Source organism: Pongo abelii, chromosome 14 (assembly GCF_028885655.2).
Source record: "Pongo abelii isolate AG06213 chromosome 14, NHGRI_mPonAbe1-v2.0_pri, whole genome shotgun sequence".
Classification (NCBI taxonomy): Eukaryota; Metazoa; Chordata; class Mammalia; order Primates; family Hominidae; genus Pongo; species Pongo abelii.
Genome location: NC_071999.2, coordinates 46873560 through 46890144, shown reverse-complemented (window position 1 = coordinate 46890144; position 16585 = coordinate 46873560). Strand labels below are relative to the sequence as shown.

At 36.2% G+C, this 16585-nt stretch overlaps 1 protein-coding gene across 1 annotated transcript in view; it reads left to right on the top strand.

The window, feature by feature from the left end:
- The window catches only part of VWA8 (von Willebrand factor A domain containing 8), a 398456-nt gene that overhangs the window by 69102 nt on the left and 312769 nt on the right, over window positions 1-16585 (top strand). The window contains exons 6-9 of the mRNA XM_024230913.3: window positions 2862-3026; window positions 3390-3439; window positions 4172-4280; window positions 6736-6840. Of these exons, the coding sequence (XP_024086681.3) occupies window positions 2862-3026; window positions 3390-3439; window positions 4172-4280; window positions 6736-6840 (429 nt within the window). The remainder of the gene's footprint in view (window positions 1-2861; window positions 3027-3389; window positions 3440-4171; window positions 4281-6735; window positions 6841-16585) is intronic.

Below are 16585 nucleotides of genomic sequence, written 5' to 3'. Positions count from 1 at the left end.
ATAATGAATGCCAGAGGGTCTGATTGAACTGATGTTGCATGGCCGGCAGGACCAGAAGCAGTCTGTTTCTTTACTGTTTGTGGGAGTTTCTAGATGATGCTTTCTTGTGTAGTACAGTCATTTTCCTCTGGATCTATTCATGGAACATCTTGTTCTGATATAATCAGAAGGAGATAATCAGGATTTAATCAAGTAGAAAAAGTTAAATTCATTTATTCATGTTGTTAATTTACCAAAATGAAAGCTTTTAAATTTATTTTTTAAAAGGCTGTTATGCAGAATGCTTTCTCTTTAGATGCTTTCTAATTACAAAATAACTACTTGCCACTAGAGATTACATTAGTGTAAATAATTTGGAAAATTTTTAGTAAATAATTTGGAAAAAAAATACTCAGAATATGGAATCATTTTTTTTTAAGTATAGGAGTTACTTCACAACAAAAAGTTTGATATATTCTTTATCTTTATAGTAGAATTCTGTGCAAAGTTATTGAATATATTACTTTGGATAGGAATTCAGGATATGTGAGTCAAAAGAGGTTTGGTGGCTGGGTGCAGTGGCTCACGCCTGTAACCCTAGCACTTTGGGAGGCTAAGGCAGGCAGATTACCTGAGGTCAGGAGTTCAAGATCAGCCTGGCCAACATGGTAAAACCTCGTTTCTACTAAAAATACAAAAATTAGCTGGGCGTGGTGGCATGCACCTGTAATCCCAGCTACTCAGGAGGCTGAGGCAGGAGAATCGCTTGAACCCGGGAGGCTGAGGTTGTGGTGAGCCAAGATTGCACCACTGCACTCCAGCCTGGGTGAGGGAGCGAGACTCTGTCGAAAAAAAAAAAAAAAAAAAAAAGAGGCTTAGTACGCAAAGAATGCTTATTATTAAGTGAGAAGGGTCTACTACATTTTTCTCCCAAAGTAAATATCAGTATAAATACATAATTTTTTTCGGTAAATGTTATTTCTGTGTTCATAGAATCTGTCTCATGAGAACCTCACAGCATATAGGCAAGATCCCTTCACAAAGCACTATCATCTTAAGACAACTTTTATGGTAAAAAGGTTCTAACACCATAACTTAAGCCCCATTTATTTCTAGGTAGCTTTGATATTCTAAATTTAATATCTCAAAAATGTTATTGGTTTCATAAAGGTGATTTTAGTAGAATTCTGTTATTATGCAAGGAGATACAAAGTTCAGTTTGTATGAACTTTATATTTTATTTAACATTTTTGGGTAAATGTAAAAGAGAAATCTTTAGTTAGCTCTCTGAAGATTCTACTTTTGGTTTCTTAGACAGGGCTAGATCCAGACTCTCACTTTCTAGTGTATATGACATAGTGTCAGTGTGTTAATTAGATGTATGATTTCTGATTTTGATTCATACCAAAATATGATTGAAATAATTATTTATTATTTTTAAAATTAGTTCATGCAATCAGTCAACAGACATTTGTCCTGTTATACACTAGAGGTAATAAGTCCTTTCAAGAGTGTGGAGCTAGCATGAGGCAGTCATGTATAGAAGCAAATGCACAAATAAATAATGATAGAAGCTTGCATAAGATAAAGTAAAAGGGTACAAAAATGGTTCTGATGAGGGAAGGGGATCTGAGTTTTATGAAGATGTTTTTTGTGCTGAGCTTTGACTGACCCTTGTGTTTATGGTGTGCAAAGTGAAAAGGGTGTTTTTCCAAGAAGATGGAGTGGTGTTGGTGAAGCAGCATCATGTGTTTGGAGAGCTGCAGTTGGGAGATGGATTGGAGCACAGGGTCACAGAAGGAGGGTCAAGGGGACGGGCGTGTACTGGTTGCTGAGACTGAGAGAATCAGTGCTTCTGCCAGGAAAGGCCTTAAGTGCCATCTTAAGAGTTTCTATATTGTCATTTGGGCTATGAAGAATTGCTGAAAGCTGTGGACGTTTCTCTCAGAGCGTACAAATGTGCATTCACACATATTTAGTCAATACTGTAGATCCTGCTGCTGAAGAATGTGAAGAGCCATTGATAGAGTTAGGCAGAGAACGAAGGATATGAGATTTAACAGGTGCCTGCTTTGGGCCACTTGTTTGCACATACATTTTCACATTTAGTTTTCCAAGCAGTCACAATAATGTAGGTGATATTTTTCCTACTAAGAAGGCTAAGGTTCCAAAGGTATAATAACATGCATACGCTAACATTTAGTAAAAGTGTACATCAAGCAGTTGAGCCAGGATTTGTGACTCTAAAACCCGTACTGTTTCCATTCTCTAAGCTCCACTGTATACTAGTTGCAGGACCATGGGCAAGTTATATAACTCCTTTGAACTTTGGTTCATTCATTCATATAAAAAGGAGATGGTCTATGTTGGATTCTGGTGAAAGTTAAATGAGAAAAATCCATGGAATGTGCTTACCACATAGTAAGTTTCCAAAACATGTCAGTTATTACTAGTAATATGCTTTGCTAGGAATACCCATAAACATAATTATCTATTTAAGGTCCACTGGTAATCAATCACAGCTTTGCTGGTGATCTGCCCATCGGGGACTACCTTTGTTACAACCTCTAGTCATGTATTTTCCTTATCCCTGACTGTTTTCCTCTGTGTTACTGACTAAGGCTTGGAGATCTGACCCAAGTCTCCTTTATTCCTTGGTGTGTTAACTGCTTTTCCTTTCAAACACCCCAGTCATGTTGTGAGCCTGCCCTGGCATCCTGAACCTGATTTCACTTTGCTGCCTTCCTTGACAATATGGTTTTGAGAGTGTTCTCCAATACAGTTTTCTCAACAGTCAAGTCCTAAGTCCCTGGACTTGGCAGCTCTTACAATTGTGATCTGTATCATTTATGCTATAGCTTCTGGATCTCTTACTTTTATAGGATCATACCAAAAAAGAGTTGGATTCTTGGAAAATTGTCCGCGTTAGTGAAAATTTCCGAGTGATTGCCTTGGGCTTGCCAGTGCCAAGGTATTCTGGGAATCCATTAGACCCCCCTCTTCGTTCTCGATTTCAAGCCAGGGATATTTATTATTTACCCTTCAAGGTAAGTATGACCAAGGATAATTTATTTGTTAAATAGTTTTTCTATTTATAACAAGAACTTCAATGCTATAAAAATGTTACTGCAGTTTTGAATGTCTTCCTCAGTAGGTCATGGAAACATGAGAATAAAGAGTAGAGAAAATCTCTGGAAACTAGGAAGAAAAATTATTATGACATTATTTGAAGGATTTTTTTAAAAGGCTGGCTTTTCTTTTAGAAAATGAAATGTATCAATAAATGATTTTTTGCTATTAAATATTTAGTGTCTGCTTAATTAAAAGGTTGGATTGTGTCTATAAAACATTTGCATTTAATCCATTACATTTCTTGTTAATTAATTTAATATGTTTCTGTATTACTTTAGGACCAACTTAAGTTGTTATATTCAATTGGAGCCAATGTTTCTGCTGAGAAGTAAGTATATTTTTATAAATATCTGGACACTGAATATTGAATTTGTTTTGCCTGTTCATTGATTGATTGATTAATTAATTCAGTCATGCAACAACTAGAATTCTTATAAGAATTTTTCAGTATTAGGATGTTTGGTGATAAAATTAATAAGATATCTTTGGCAAGAAACTCAAGATCTAATAGAGTTGAAAGATATGTGAATAGCTTTGGTTAACATGGTATAGTAAGTGCCATAATTTCAAAATATTTGGGGGTATTAGTTGAGACTTTATAAGGGCTTCATAAAAGCATTGGTGTTTGAAATGCGTCCTAAATAGTGAGCAAGTTTTTGCCAGATAAAGAATGGAATCAAGAAATTCAAACACAACAAGTTTTTTTTTTTTTGAAGCATGGAATGTGAGAGTTTATGCCTTGTTCTTAGGGCCATAAAAAACTCTTGGAGGCTAGAGTTTAGGTTTGGGATTATGAAATGTGAGAGATGAGGCTGGCAGGGTAGATTTGGACCAGGTGGTGAAAAACCTCAAATATTGTGATGAATTTAGGAATATATTTGCATCTAATCAGCTTCTGAGTTTTAAGTAGGATATTATGATGCAGAACCAGTGTTCCTTAAGAATTAATATTAGGGATCATCTTTTTAGATTAATTAAATTGGCCCCTGTATTTTATATTTAACAACTTACACATTTTATATTTTAAAACTATTGAAATTTAATATCATTTTTCCCCTAGAGTTTCTCAGCTCTTGTCCTTTGCCACAACTTTGTGTTCCCAAGAATCTTCTACTCTTGGACTTCCAGATTTTCCTTTAGATAGTTTAGCAGCTGCAGTTCAAATCTTGGTAAGTAAAATAAATTAATGACTGGCATACCCAAATATGTTAAAAATTTTGAAAGTTAATCATTAGAGATTAATGACTTCAGTTTGCTTTTGTCACACTCTTCTATAAATATTGTAAGTAAGGCCTGAGATTAATTTGTTGTGCAGTGCAGTAAACTGTACAGAGACCAAGGACATGTTCTGAGCCCCTAAAGAGCTTTCAGCTTTGGAGTAGGAGCTAGACATGCAATCTCAGTAAAGTTCTACAGAGGGAAGGAAGGCTTTAGCCTGATTAAGTAAGAGGTGTGCTGCAGTGTGAGTTAGGCCTCAGAGCTGTCCTTACCTGAGTTAGGGGAGCTAGGGCTTTCACAGTGTTCTAGCTTCCATCAGTCTCTGTGTCATGGTTGTCTCAGGGGACACAAATTCCCAGACACTAACTGCTCTCCCAGCATGTGTGCAAGGGTGGCTTCAAGAGCCCAAGGATAGTCTTCTTAGAAAGACCTACAGCAGTTGCTGTTGGAAGAGAAAGCTAGGAGGCACAAGAGAGAATGCAAACAGATCTGAGGGGATCTGATAGAGTACAGACATTGTCCACTACAGTTTCACAAAGGGCATGGCAGTCATGTCTGGAGTGATAGAAAGGCCCAGGAAGTCAAAGCACAGGCAAATGTGTTTAATCACAAAAGGGCCTAGTATCTTTGGAGAATGAGAATAAGTTGTATCCCTAAAGCAAGTGTGTGTGGTAGAGGGAGAAGTTAGACCGCTGTTGTGAAATGTTTTGCATGATGAATGAAGTTTCCTGGATTTTATGATGTGGAAAAAGTGGCTTATCAGACAATATTAAGTAGGTGGACTATGAAGGTGACCAGACTTATGTTGGAGGAAGACACCTTTGTTGGAAGTGAGAGAATGACTAGGAAGCTTTTGTAACACTCAGTGAGACCCTGTGGAGGAGGGCACCATCCAAGATAGTGGGAATACTATCTTAGGCAAGAGACTTATTTTTAAACTTTAATGTATGTATGTATGTATGTATGTATGTGTGTGTGTGTGTATGTATGTATGTATATATGTATGTTTCCTGTGAGTCAGGGAGCCTAGGTATTGTTGACATTGCTCTATACATCCAGAACAGAATTTCTCCTCCTGTTTATCAAATCTTATACTTTTATCAAATCTTTTTGTTTTTGCTTAGAAAATTTATTTTGAAAATTCTTATCAAATCTTTTTGGTTTTGCTTAGAACATTTTATTTTGAAAATTCTCAAATGTAAAAAGAAGTTGAAAAATAGTAAAACATTCATAATCCCCTCACCTACAATCACCCATTATTAATATATTGCCACATTTGTTTGCATGTGCTTTTTTCTTTTTTTTTTTTCCTGAACCATTTGGAAGTAAATTGCAGTCAGTACTCTTAAATACTTCAGTATGTGTATTAGTTCGTTCTGCCGCTGCTATGAGGAAATACCTGAGACTGGGTAATTTATAAAGGAAAGAGGTTTAATTGACTCACAGTTCCGCAAGGCTGTGTGGAAGCCTCAGGAAACTTACAATCACGGTGGAAGAGGAAGCAAACACGTCCTTCTTCACATGGTGGCAGGAGAGAAAAGTGCAGAGTGAAGGAGGGGAAAAGTCCTTTATAAAGCCATCAGATCTCATGAGAACTCACTATCATGAGAACAGCATGGAGGTTAACTGCCTCCATGATTCAGTTGTCTCCCACTGGGTCCCTCCCATGACACGTGGGGATTGTGGGAGCTACAATTCAAGATGAGATTTGGGTGGGGACACAGCCAAACCATATCAGTATGCAACTTCTAAGAATTAGGACATTCTTCTACATAACCAGAACAACATTATCACACTTCACATCATGTTAACAGTAATCCATAGCATCATCTAATAGATAGTTCATATTGAAATTTCACTAATCTTTCTTGTCAATAGACTCTTTTAAAGTGGGGTGAACAGAATTGACAGTGCAGATAATGTGAGGAAGGATTTGAGGATAATGAATACTTTCTAATTTTGTAGTTATAACTGTGAAGCTAAGTGAATGTGTGGATGAGATTAACTTAGGAATAAAAAGGGATCAGGTACTTTGGGATGAATAAGGTAGAGACATGTATTCTGTTTCAAATGGGGGTCTATGGGATATTCATATAGTCACATGTAATGAACAATTGAAGATTCAGGTTTAGAGCTCAAGAAAGAAGTCAGGACCAGACATAGAAGTGTGGGAGCCATCAATACATAGAAGATAGATGAAAGATGGGAATGGGTAAGCTTGCCCAGGGAAAGGGCAAGGAATGAGAAGAGAAAATAATGAATATTTGCTTTTGTGGACTTACAGAAAATACCAGACACCTATTGGTTACTTTTATAAGTCAATTTTAATGTCATATGTACATTTCAGATGTTTTCTGTGATTATTTTGAATTTTGCTCATTCCTATGTATTTTTGCCCCTACATAGGATTCCTTTCCTATGATGCCAATCAAACATGCAATCCAGTGGCTTTATCCATATAGTATTTTACTAGGTCATGAAGGGAAGATGGCTGTGGAAGGTGTTTTAAAGGTGAGTGTCTGCTTCCCTTTCTTTCCTTTCTTTTCCCATTTTCCCTTCTCTGGCCTTTTCCCATCTTCCCCTCACTCCTTTCCCCACCTTTCCTATTTTTCTCTCCCCATCCTTATTTCTTCCCTTTCCCTTCCCTCCATTCTTTACCAGGCATGGAGGTATCAGCATTCCAACAAGAAGACAGCTGTGATAAATAGGGCAGCAAACACAGAGGGGCTGGTGTGATTGGGAGATTGGTTATGTTGAGCAAATAAGTAAACAGATTGAGCAAATGAATGAATATATTGAGGATAATAAGAGCTATGTTTCTCACTGTTGGATGAGGGATTTATAACCATGGAAAGGGGGAAGGCAAGAAAAAACTCTAAGGTATTGGATTGGAATTGGTGTTATTATGAATCATGGGTTTTTTTAAACAATATATATGAACAAATAGTTAGAGATAGTATGTGTATATGTATACATACACATATTTTCCAGCTGTCTCCTAACACAGCCTAAAAACTATGATGTTCTAGTAGCAGTGATCACACCAAGTACCTGGACATTGGTTTCTAAATACCGTGCTCTCTAAAAGGATCAGGTTAGGGAATGTAGAAGATGAGCCTGGACCATCTTTTTGTGCCAGAGAGTAAGGAAATATTCAACAAATGATGTCGATATGTCAAAATGATGGAGTTCCCAGGTTGAAGTGGCTGAAATCTGGGACAATTTGAGCATAAAAATAAATGATGATGGTAATTGGTTTTAACTTGTTGCATAAGATAGGAATCCATGAGTCCGTACTGATATAAATGAACAAAAAATATGGAGATGGGAATTCTCTTTTAAAGTGTAAAATGCCTACTTGTGAATCTAGAAGGAATTACATAAATAGAAAAAACACCATTTGGCAACCATCAGAGTGGCAGTTAATTTAGACAGGAGTCATCAAAGGATGTTAAAGCTGGCAGGTGGAGCTTCTGTGAGGCACAGGGTATTGACATAATCTCTTAATATCTTCCTCCAAAAGACTCAGTTGACTACAAAACAAGAAAGTGGTATTTTTACAGTAAACTTCAACTTGACCAGGTGGGACAAATTGACATTTTATGCCTCCCAAATTCCCCATTTCTGGGGAATTTTTGCTGAGAGTTCATGATGTATGTTTGGCCGTGAGGAAATATTGTAGAGTTCTAGGTTGAGGGCCATTGTATAGAACATAGGCCTCTATTCTTTAAAACTGTTCAGACATGAAAGACAGGGAAAAACATAGAAATGTTCCAGGCTAAAGGAGACTGAAGAGATTGGATAGCTAAATGCATCATATGTTCCTGAATTAAATCCTGGACCATTAGAAACAAGTGACAATATTGGCACTGTTGGTAAAACTTGAATAGGGTCTGTGGATTGGATAATAGTGTTATATTAAGTGGATTTCCTCATTTGGAGGCTTATGTGGTGATTACACTGGCCACAGTTCTTGTTTTCAGGAAATATCATCTGGAGTGTTTAGGGGTATAGGGGCATCATATCTGCAGCTTGCTCTCAAATTGTTCAGATAAAGATAACTGATAAAGTAGGCAGGGGGAGTAGGAGGGAGGGGGAAATGTGCTAAAAAAAAATGTTAACCATTGAGGAAACTGGGTGAAGGTTATTAACTTGAAAAGCAAGTATTTTATATAAAACTATGGAAATTGCTATAGAGCTTTCATTTAAACTAATGAAGGTCTAATTTTTTGTCATAAGAGGTTTATAATACGTGGGGCATAGTTTTCTTTTAAAATATGTGTGGCATAATTTCCTCATTGTATAGTTAACAGTGGTGTTTTCCAAAAGGCCAATCACACTCTAAAATGTCTTATAACTGTATTTTTAAAGTGTTGACCCTTGGCAGAGACTTATTGGCTCACCAAAATTAATTCCTCCTTATGAAAGACGGTTTTTGTTTTTCTTACATGGTTTGGCTCAAGGTGCAGATTTCTAAGAAATAGAATGTGACCACTAAGCTGTATGGCTTTCTATATAGAACTTTCAGTTTCTGGAGGCCAGGATTTGACAACTTTAAGCATGTGGAATGGTATTTCTCTCTCCCTGATCTTCAAATCTACCCAGGGTCTTTGGGATACACAACACCCTCTGTGTATCTATTAATAATGAGAAGACCTTAGAAGAGTGGAACATTGGATTCTAATTACTTAAGTGGGATTTTTTTTTTTTTTTCAGAGCAGTTAGCCAAAGAACCCAAAGAAACAGTATTTTCATTGACTGGTTATGTCAATAATAATAATAAGGTAAAATTAATATACAGCTGTTCCTAATAGATAATGAGAAGAGAGGTGTAGTTAGAGACAGAATCTAAAAGAGAAGCAAAAAGAAGCAAGGGGAAAATAATGGTCAATAAAGAGACAAAGGAGGGAAGAGACAGCAGAGAATGGAAGCAGTGAAATAACCAATGATGAAAGAGAAGAAAGGTGTGTGTGTGTGTGTGTGTGTGTATGAGAGAGAGAGAGAGAGGAAGAGTAGGAGGAGAAGGAGGAGGAGGAACAGCAGCAGAAAGAGGAGGAGGGTGGATATTAAGAATCATTTGGAAATGGGGAGATTAATTCATAGGCTCAAGGAGTCAGGAAATTACCATCTTCTGACAATATAGTTCACTTCAAGGTTTATTCCAGGTGCTGGGGAAAAAGAGAACTGGAACTTATCTTTGATTTAATCAACATCTAAGCTAAATTGGCCATTGGTCATCGAAGTAGAGTACCTAGTGTTTAAGATCAAAAGTCGTGACTCCAGATGAACTTTAGTGCCCCTCAGCCCAATGTGCAGTGCCTTGGGAACAAGGGCACATCCTCAGGGAGGAAGAAACTCATGAGAAGTTCAGATAAAATGAAGCAATGTAATGTTTTTGTGAAAAAAACTGAGAGAAGATATTCAGTGTCTAAAAAAGTCAGTTATGAACAAAGGTCTTTATCTTTACCAAGAAACCACTTTGATGTGTTTTTTGGTCTGTAATTTCAAAACTAGTCATACAAATTTATTATAAAGTTATAGAATATCTTTAAAGAGTTGAATTTTCTTAATAAAGTAGCTAGTGTTGCTTCATTTTTTGGTCTTTATTTTAACCATAATCTAAGGGAACATAGAAAAATGATTGAGTTTATATTGGAACAGAAATGATTTCAAATATGAATGTAGAGTGTTTTAAAAAGGAAAAAGCGATTGGTATTAATTAGATAAGAGGAGAAAGAGTATGGCTGTCTTCTCACCTTAATTATGTGAAGAGCTAGTTAATGGACAGTTGTAACTCAGTAAACTGTCAAGTGGGAGGGCTTAAGTTCATTTGTCTGATCTTAATGAAGTACTTTCTTTTTGTAAGATCATTACACAATGATGTATACAACCAGATTAGCATCTTAAATAGCTTTTCTTAAGAGTGGAAGAGTCAAAAAAAAAAAAGAGTGGAAGAGTATTTATTGATATAATTCTTTATCATCTGTTCTGGGAAGTCTGTGTGGTCTGTTTGTTATTGTAAGTTTCCACATTTACCTCAAAGCATTATTTTAAGCTAATATTTATAGATGGGTGAAATATTATATGTGCTCAAATAGTTTTGAATTAGAACAGGTAAAAATTAATAAAATATTGTTGAATTTAGAAAAAAATGTTTACTTAAGAAATAGAAGTATGTATTATAATGGTAAATTAAGAAGGTATGTATATATACACATTAACTTTTCCTTGATAAATGATAATTATTTTTTCTCCTAGATTATCATAGAAATTAATGTGTAGTTGCATTCGAATTAGAAATCCATTTAAATTTTAGTGTAATTACTTAATTAGACTGTATTTTTAAGGAAAAATTATTAGTCACTGAAAATTCAATCAGATAGAATTCACAATACCTTTCTTTTTTCTGAACAAGCTATAAAAGTGGCTGGAATGACTTTCATTCCCCAGATGGTGCTCATCATGTGATGTTCATACTCTAAAAACATGTTTCTGTAGTCATGAAATAATTTCTAGCTTTTAGTTAAGGATGTCTTAAAGAAAACCCTCTCATTCTGAATCTGCTATACTTTGAGAATAGTATGCTTTCTTACAGTTTAGTAACAAATACGTCCAGGCTTCTAGTAACGTGTCTTGGCTCTTGGTCTTTACTTAATTAAGACTGCATCATAACAGTGGTTAAATTGGTAAGTTCCCTTGGTGATTTAGAAAGGATATACTGCCACTTATCCGTTGATAATGTAATCTGAGCCATAGTTTTTTTCTAAGAAACTTGGATCTTACATTTAGTATTTTTATTTAGTTCAACAAACACTAATTGAGCATTCATTTTTTGGCAAATTATCTGCATATAGAAATGTAGTGACACAGAAATGGATACAATCTGATTTCAGCTCCTGAGGAAGTTACAATATTAATGTCTGAGGAGCATCAGATATTTCAATAAATAACTATTTTAATATGTTTTTTTTTTTTTTTTTTTTTTTAAGCAGTGTAGCATAATGATGACTAGCTCTGCTCAAAGCAGTAATGACCTGAAGTAGGCCAGTGAAATAGGAATTAAACGAATATGAGAAATGTTTCAGAGGAAGGATGATACATGTTACTAACTGATGAAATATGAGGTGGGTTAAGGGAGATATGAGAGAAAGTGAGAAATCAAAAATGTCCATAAATCCTACCTTGGACACGTGAGTATAGTTGCTATTAATTAATATGATAAAGTGGGAGAAGGAGCACATTTGTAGTGGAGCTAAATAATTCCATATACTAGAAACCTTTTGAATTTGAGGTTTTTCTGGTGGTTTTATCTAGTAGACTTGAAAATATGGACCTGGTTCTAGAGGTATTTTGACATTAAGGATAAATACTTGGAACCCGTTAATGTGTGGGTGTTAGTTGAATTCATGGGGATGGTTGTAACAACTTAAGGAATGCAAGTATAATGAGAGGAAAAATCTGTCTGCAGATTGAACATTTCAGGATTGGATAAGTAGGGAAAGAACCTTCAAATTAGGCAGAGGAAGAGTGGTTAGAGATAGAAGCAGAACTGCAGAGAGTATTCTTAGAGAGCATTGGGAACAACTGTTTCAAGAAGAAAGTAATAGCAACCGTTTCAAATACTGCAAAGATGCCTTGTTGAATGAAGAGTTACAATAGTCACTCAAAAAAGATTATTCATTCCATCCATCCTTCCATCCAAACAATCAGCCAGGCACTATTGTGCTGGAGATGTACGCAAAACAGAAGTTTCTGCCTTCGTGGAGCTTATTTTTCAATGAAGGGCGACTGTCAGTCAAGTAAGTAAATAAGTATATCATATATCAACTGAGGAATGGATACTGTCACTGAGAAGATGACATTTGAATAAATTTCTGAAGGAGAGAAGTCCTGTGGGTAGAAAGTATTTCAGACAGAAGGGATAACCAGTGTAAAAACGCTGAGGCAGGAGCACACCTGGGAACAGTAGGAATAGCAAAGGACAGTGTATTGGGGTAGAGTGAGTGAAGGAGAGGTGATTAGGAGAGAAATCAGAAGGTAAAGAAAGATCATGTAGGGCTCTGTAATCCATGGAAAGGACTTCTGCTTTCAGTCTGAGTGAGGTGGAACACCATTAGAGGGTTTTGAGGAATGTGTCATATGAGTGATCATTTTAACAGGCTCATTCTGGTTGCTGAGTAGTGAATAGACTGTGGAGGGTATGAATGAAAACAGGGAAAAAATAGTTGATAGACTGTTGTAGTAATCCAGTTGAGACACTATTATAGCTTTGACCAGCTGTGATGTTGGTAAGAAGTAGTTGGATTTGGGTTGTATTTTGAAGGTAGAATCATTATGATTTGCTGAAGGGTTGGATGTAGGGTTGATACAGATTTAAGGATGATTTCAAGCTTTTGGACTGAGAAACGTGAATGATGAAGTTGGAGATAGAGAATATGGAGGTGGAGGGAATATCAGACCTGAGTATTGGACATATTTGATTTAAGATGCCTATTAGCCAACTGAAAATGTCAAAGAGGCAGTTGCATATACAAGTCAAGATTTCAGGAGAGAGATCTGGACCGGAGAGAGAAAATTGGGGTCATGATGGTTTGTAAAGTCATGCAAGTGATGAGCTTATTTAAAAAGTGAATGTAGATAGAAAATAAAAAGTTCCACTCCTGAAGTACCTTACTGTGTACTGGTCAAGAAGATGAAGAAGAAACTGCAAAAAAGACTGAGAAGGAAACAGCGAAAAAGAAAGAAAACTAATTTATTTAATTTGGTAAATAGGATATTATTGATGGACTTACCAAGATCAGTGTTAGTAGAGTGGTGGGAATGTAAGCCAAAAATCAAGGGTTTTACATTTTAAATTGGAGATGAAGCTGAACCCCCAGTGATTATAATTCATATGTATCAACCAAGTTTGATGGTGAACAAAAGCCAAAAGATGATAGATCACTTAAGGATGAGGTATAATGAAGAAATGGCTGTTTCTGGAATGGGGAGACAAACATTTTTATAGGCAGAAGGGACAAAAAATGTGGAGTGCATGGAAAATGTGGCCTAGCTGAGGTGGAAAAGGACATTTTCAGAGCACCCTTGTGTCTTGGTTTGAAATGATGGAAGAACATGCTTTCCACTCAGGAACTGGAATGATGGAGCTGCCATAATCTGACATAGTAAGACTTCTAGGGGTTTCTGTCTACTCATAGTTAAAGCAGAAGTCCTTTCTGCTGAAACAGTGGGAACAATAACAAGAATTGATTAAAACATCAATGATTTTGAGGATGAAGGAAAAATAATTTTGTTTGTTCATTTAACAAACCGTTGTTGACCATTGACCGTGTCCCATGTGTGATTCTAGGTTCTGGAAATTTGGAGTGAGCCAAATAGATACATTTAATATTGCCCTAATGGGGCTTACATTCTAGTAAAGTATGGAGGAGTATGTGTCTGAAAGCTCTGTTCTGAGTGGAGGAGGCAGCTAGATTGCCTCTTGAAAGGGTGATAAATGGGCTCAGATTGACTTCTGAGGAGAGTAGTAATGGTTTGTATTTGTTGCTGAGGGGCTATGAGAAAAGAGCCCAGGAGAGATTGTGGCCACATATTTGTTCAGGCAACATGGTATGCAGAATTTCACTTTCAGTGCTTAACAATCTAGAAAAAGGTATGAAGAAAGTAGATGGCCTGATGGGACAGGATTGGGAATTGTAAGGATGAATATGGAAGCCTGACAGACCAATATCCAATGTGATTTATATTTCATTTTATTTAATTATACAGTTTAAATAACCTAATTCTAAAGAAAATGTATTAGAAAATGTTAGTACCGTTTAATTGAAATTCAAGAATTCATAGGAAATACTCATAAAGTGGTAAGTTAACAAACTCTTATTTTCTACTTCTTGCTAGGAAGTAACCTGAAATAATTATATGTCTATTGTTCTTCTGACCAGCTGTGATGTTGATAAGAAGTAGTTGGATTTGGGTTATAGTTTGAAGGTAGAATCATTATGATTTGCTGAAGGGTTGGATGCAGGGTTGAGACAGAGGTAAGGGTGATTTCAAGCTTTTGGACTGAGAAACTTAAATGATGAAGTTGGAGATAGAGAGTATGGGGGTACCTTTCTGAATAATACCTTTCTGATTAACAATCCTCTAAATTTTCCATGCTAGAAAATGATAATTCACCTTGCAATTTGAGGTTTTTACTATCTTAGCGTATTTTGGCCTGCTATTTTTATTTTACTGAAATATTTTAGCTTTAATTATTTGTGAGGACATAACCAGTATAGCAAGTGGCTCAGGACATTAGTGTTTATTTCTGGAATATGAGTCCTCTGACGACATCACTCCTGTATCAAGTTAGATTGACACTACTCTAGCTGTGGTAAAAACATACATTTAAGTTCATTTATTTGTTTTCCTAGAATTTAATGAATCTTCGTTCTAAATTTTTTTTTTTTTTTTTTTTTTTTTTTTTTAAGACAGAGTCTTGCTCTGTCACCAAGCAGAGTGCAGTGGCACGTCTTGGCTCACTGCAACCTCTTCTTCCCGGGTTCAAGTGATTCTCCTGACCCAGCCTCCCAAGTAGCTGGGATTAGAGGCACGTGCCACCACGCCCAGCTAATTTTTGTATTTTTAGTAGAGACGGGGTTTCACCATGTTGCCCAGGCTGGTCTTGAACTCCTGACCTCAAGTGATCCATCTCTGCCTCCCAAAGTGCTGGGATTATAGGCATTAGACTTCGTGCCCAGCCATTTGTTCTGCATTCTAATGAATTTAATTACTTGGGTAGGTCTTGCTCCTTTCCTATTGAGTTCTCCTTAAAATACAGTGGAACTTTTTTTTTTTTTCATGAAATTAAGGTGTCAATATTTGTTATTTGTCTACAACATGGAAGCAATTCTTGTCAAATTATGTGATACTGTGGGGATTTGCATATATAAATTGTATGAAATATAGAACTTTTTAATGGTAGTATAAATTCACAGGTTGTTTTTTAGGTTTGGGGAAAGGAGTTAGTGATTGTCTTGAGTACTTATGACATCAACATGAAGACTTGAACTGGGCTGTTATGTTTAGAATGTTGAGGTTAAACATGATTTTCTTCCTCCCAAATCTGTTTTCTGGAGTTCTTTCATTCTGCTGAATACATGATGATCTGTTCTTTCATTGAGTTTCAACTCTTTCACTATAGTAATAATGTTCCAAAACTAGTGTAGGATTTTGGGGGTTAATTTCTGCCTATTTAATAGTACAAATAAATTCAGTTTTTTATATTGAGCATGCTGTGATAAGTAAGGCATAGAACTTAATTTTCAATTTATTTTCATCTTTCACATACTTACCTGTATTCTTTCTGTGTAGTTTTGATATAACTAGCTGGAATGAAGTGGTGTAGTCAATGTTAGAACATTGATAATTGGGGCCACATCAAGAATCAATGGTTCTAGCCTTTTTTTTTTTTTTTTGAGACAGAGTTTTCGCTCTGTTGCCCAGGCTGGAGTGCAGTGGCACAATCTCAGCTCACTGCAACCTCTGTCTCTGGGTTCAAGGGATTCTTGTGCCTCAGCCTCCCAAGTAGCTGGGACTACAGGTGTGTGCCACCATGCCCAGCTAATTTTTGTATTTTTAGTAGACAGGGTTTTACCATGTTGGCCAGGCTCGTCTCGAACTCCTGACCTCAGGTGATCCGCTTGCCTTGGCATCCCAAAGTGCTGGGATTACAGGCATGAGCTACTGTGCCTGGTGGTTCTAGCCTTTTAAGTCCAGTTCAACAAATATTGAGACCCCTATAGTGTAGAATGCACTGTACCATATGCTGTGGAAAATTGTTATAATAATTTTAGTTAAGCTATTCACATAGCTGACAGCAGAATGATGTCCAAGAAGTTCTGTTTTCATGAATTTCAGGTAACACATTAACTTCGATTGATTTAAAGAATAAACCAATATGGGCCTTGTTTTATTTCAGCATGTTTTGAAGGGTCTCATCATCTCTTTCTAGGAAGTTGATTGTCAAGAAATGTAAGCTATGAACTTCTACCAGGTCAGGAATTCAGTGATTCCATTTCTTGTCATTTAGTAAATTTTAGGGACTATTTTAATATGATCTTTAATAATTATTGTAAGTAGAGGAATAGAAAAAAAAATACTCATTAACTTTTTTTAACCTCTATTTTTTTTTTTTTCCTTTTTTTTTTTTTTTTTTTTTTGAGACGGAGTCTTACTCTGTCGCCCATGCTGGAGTGCAGTGGCGTGATCTCGG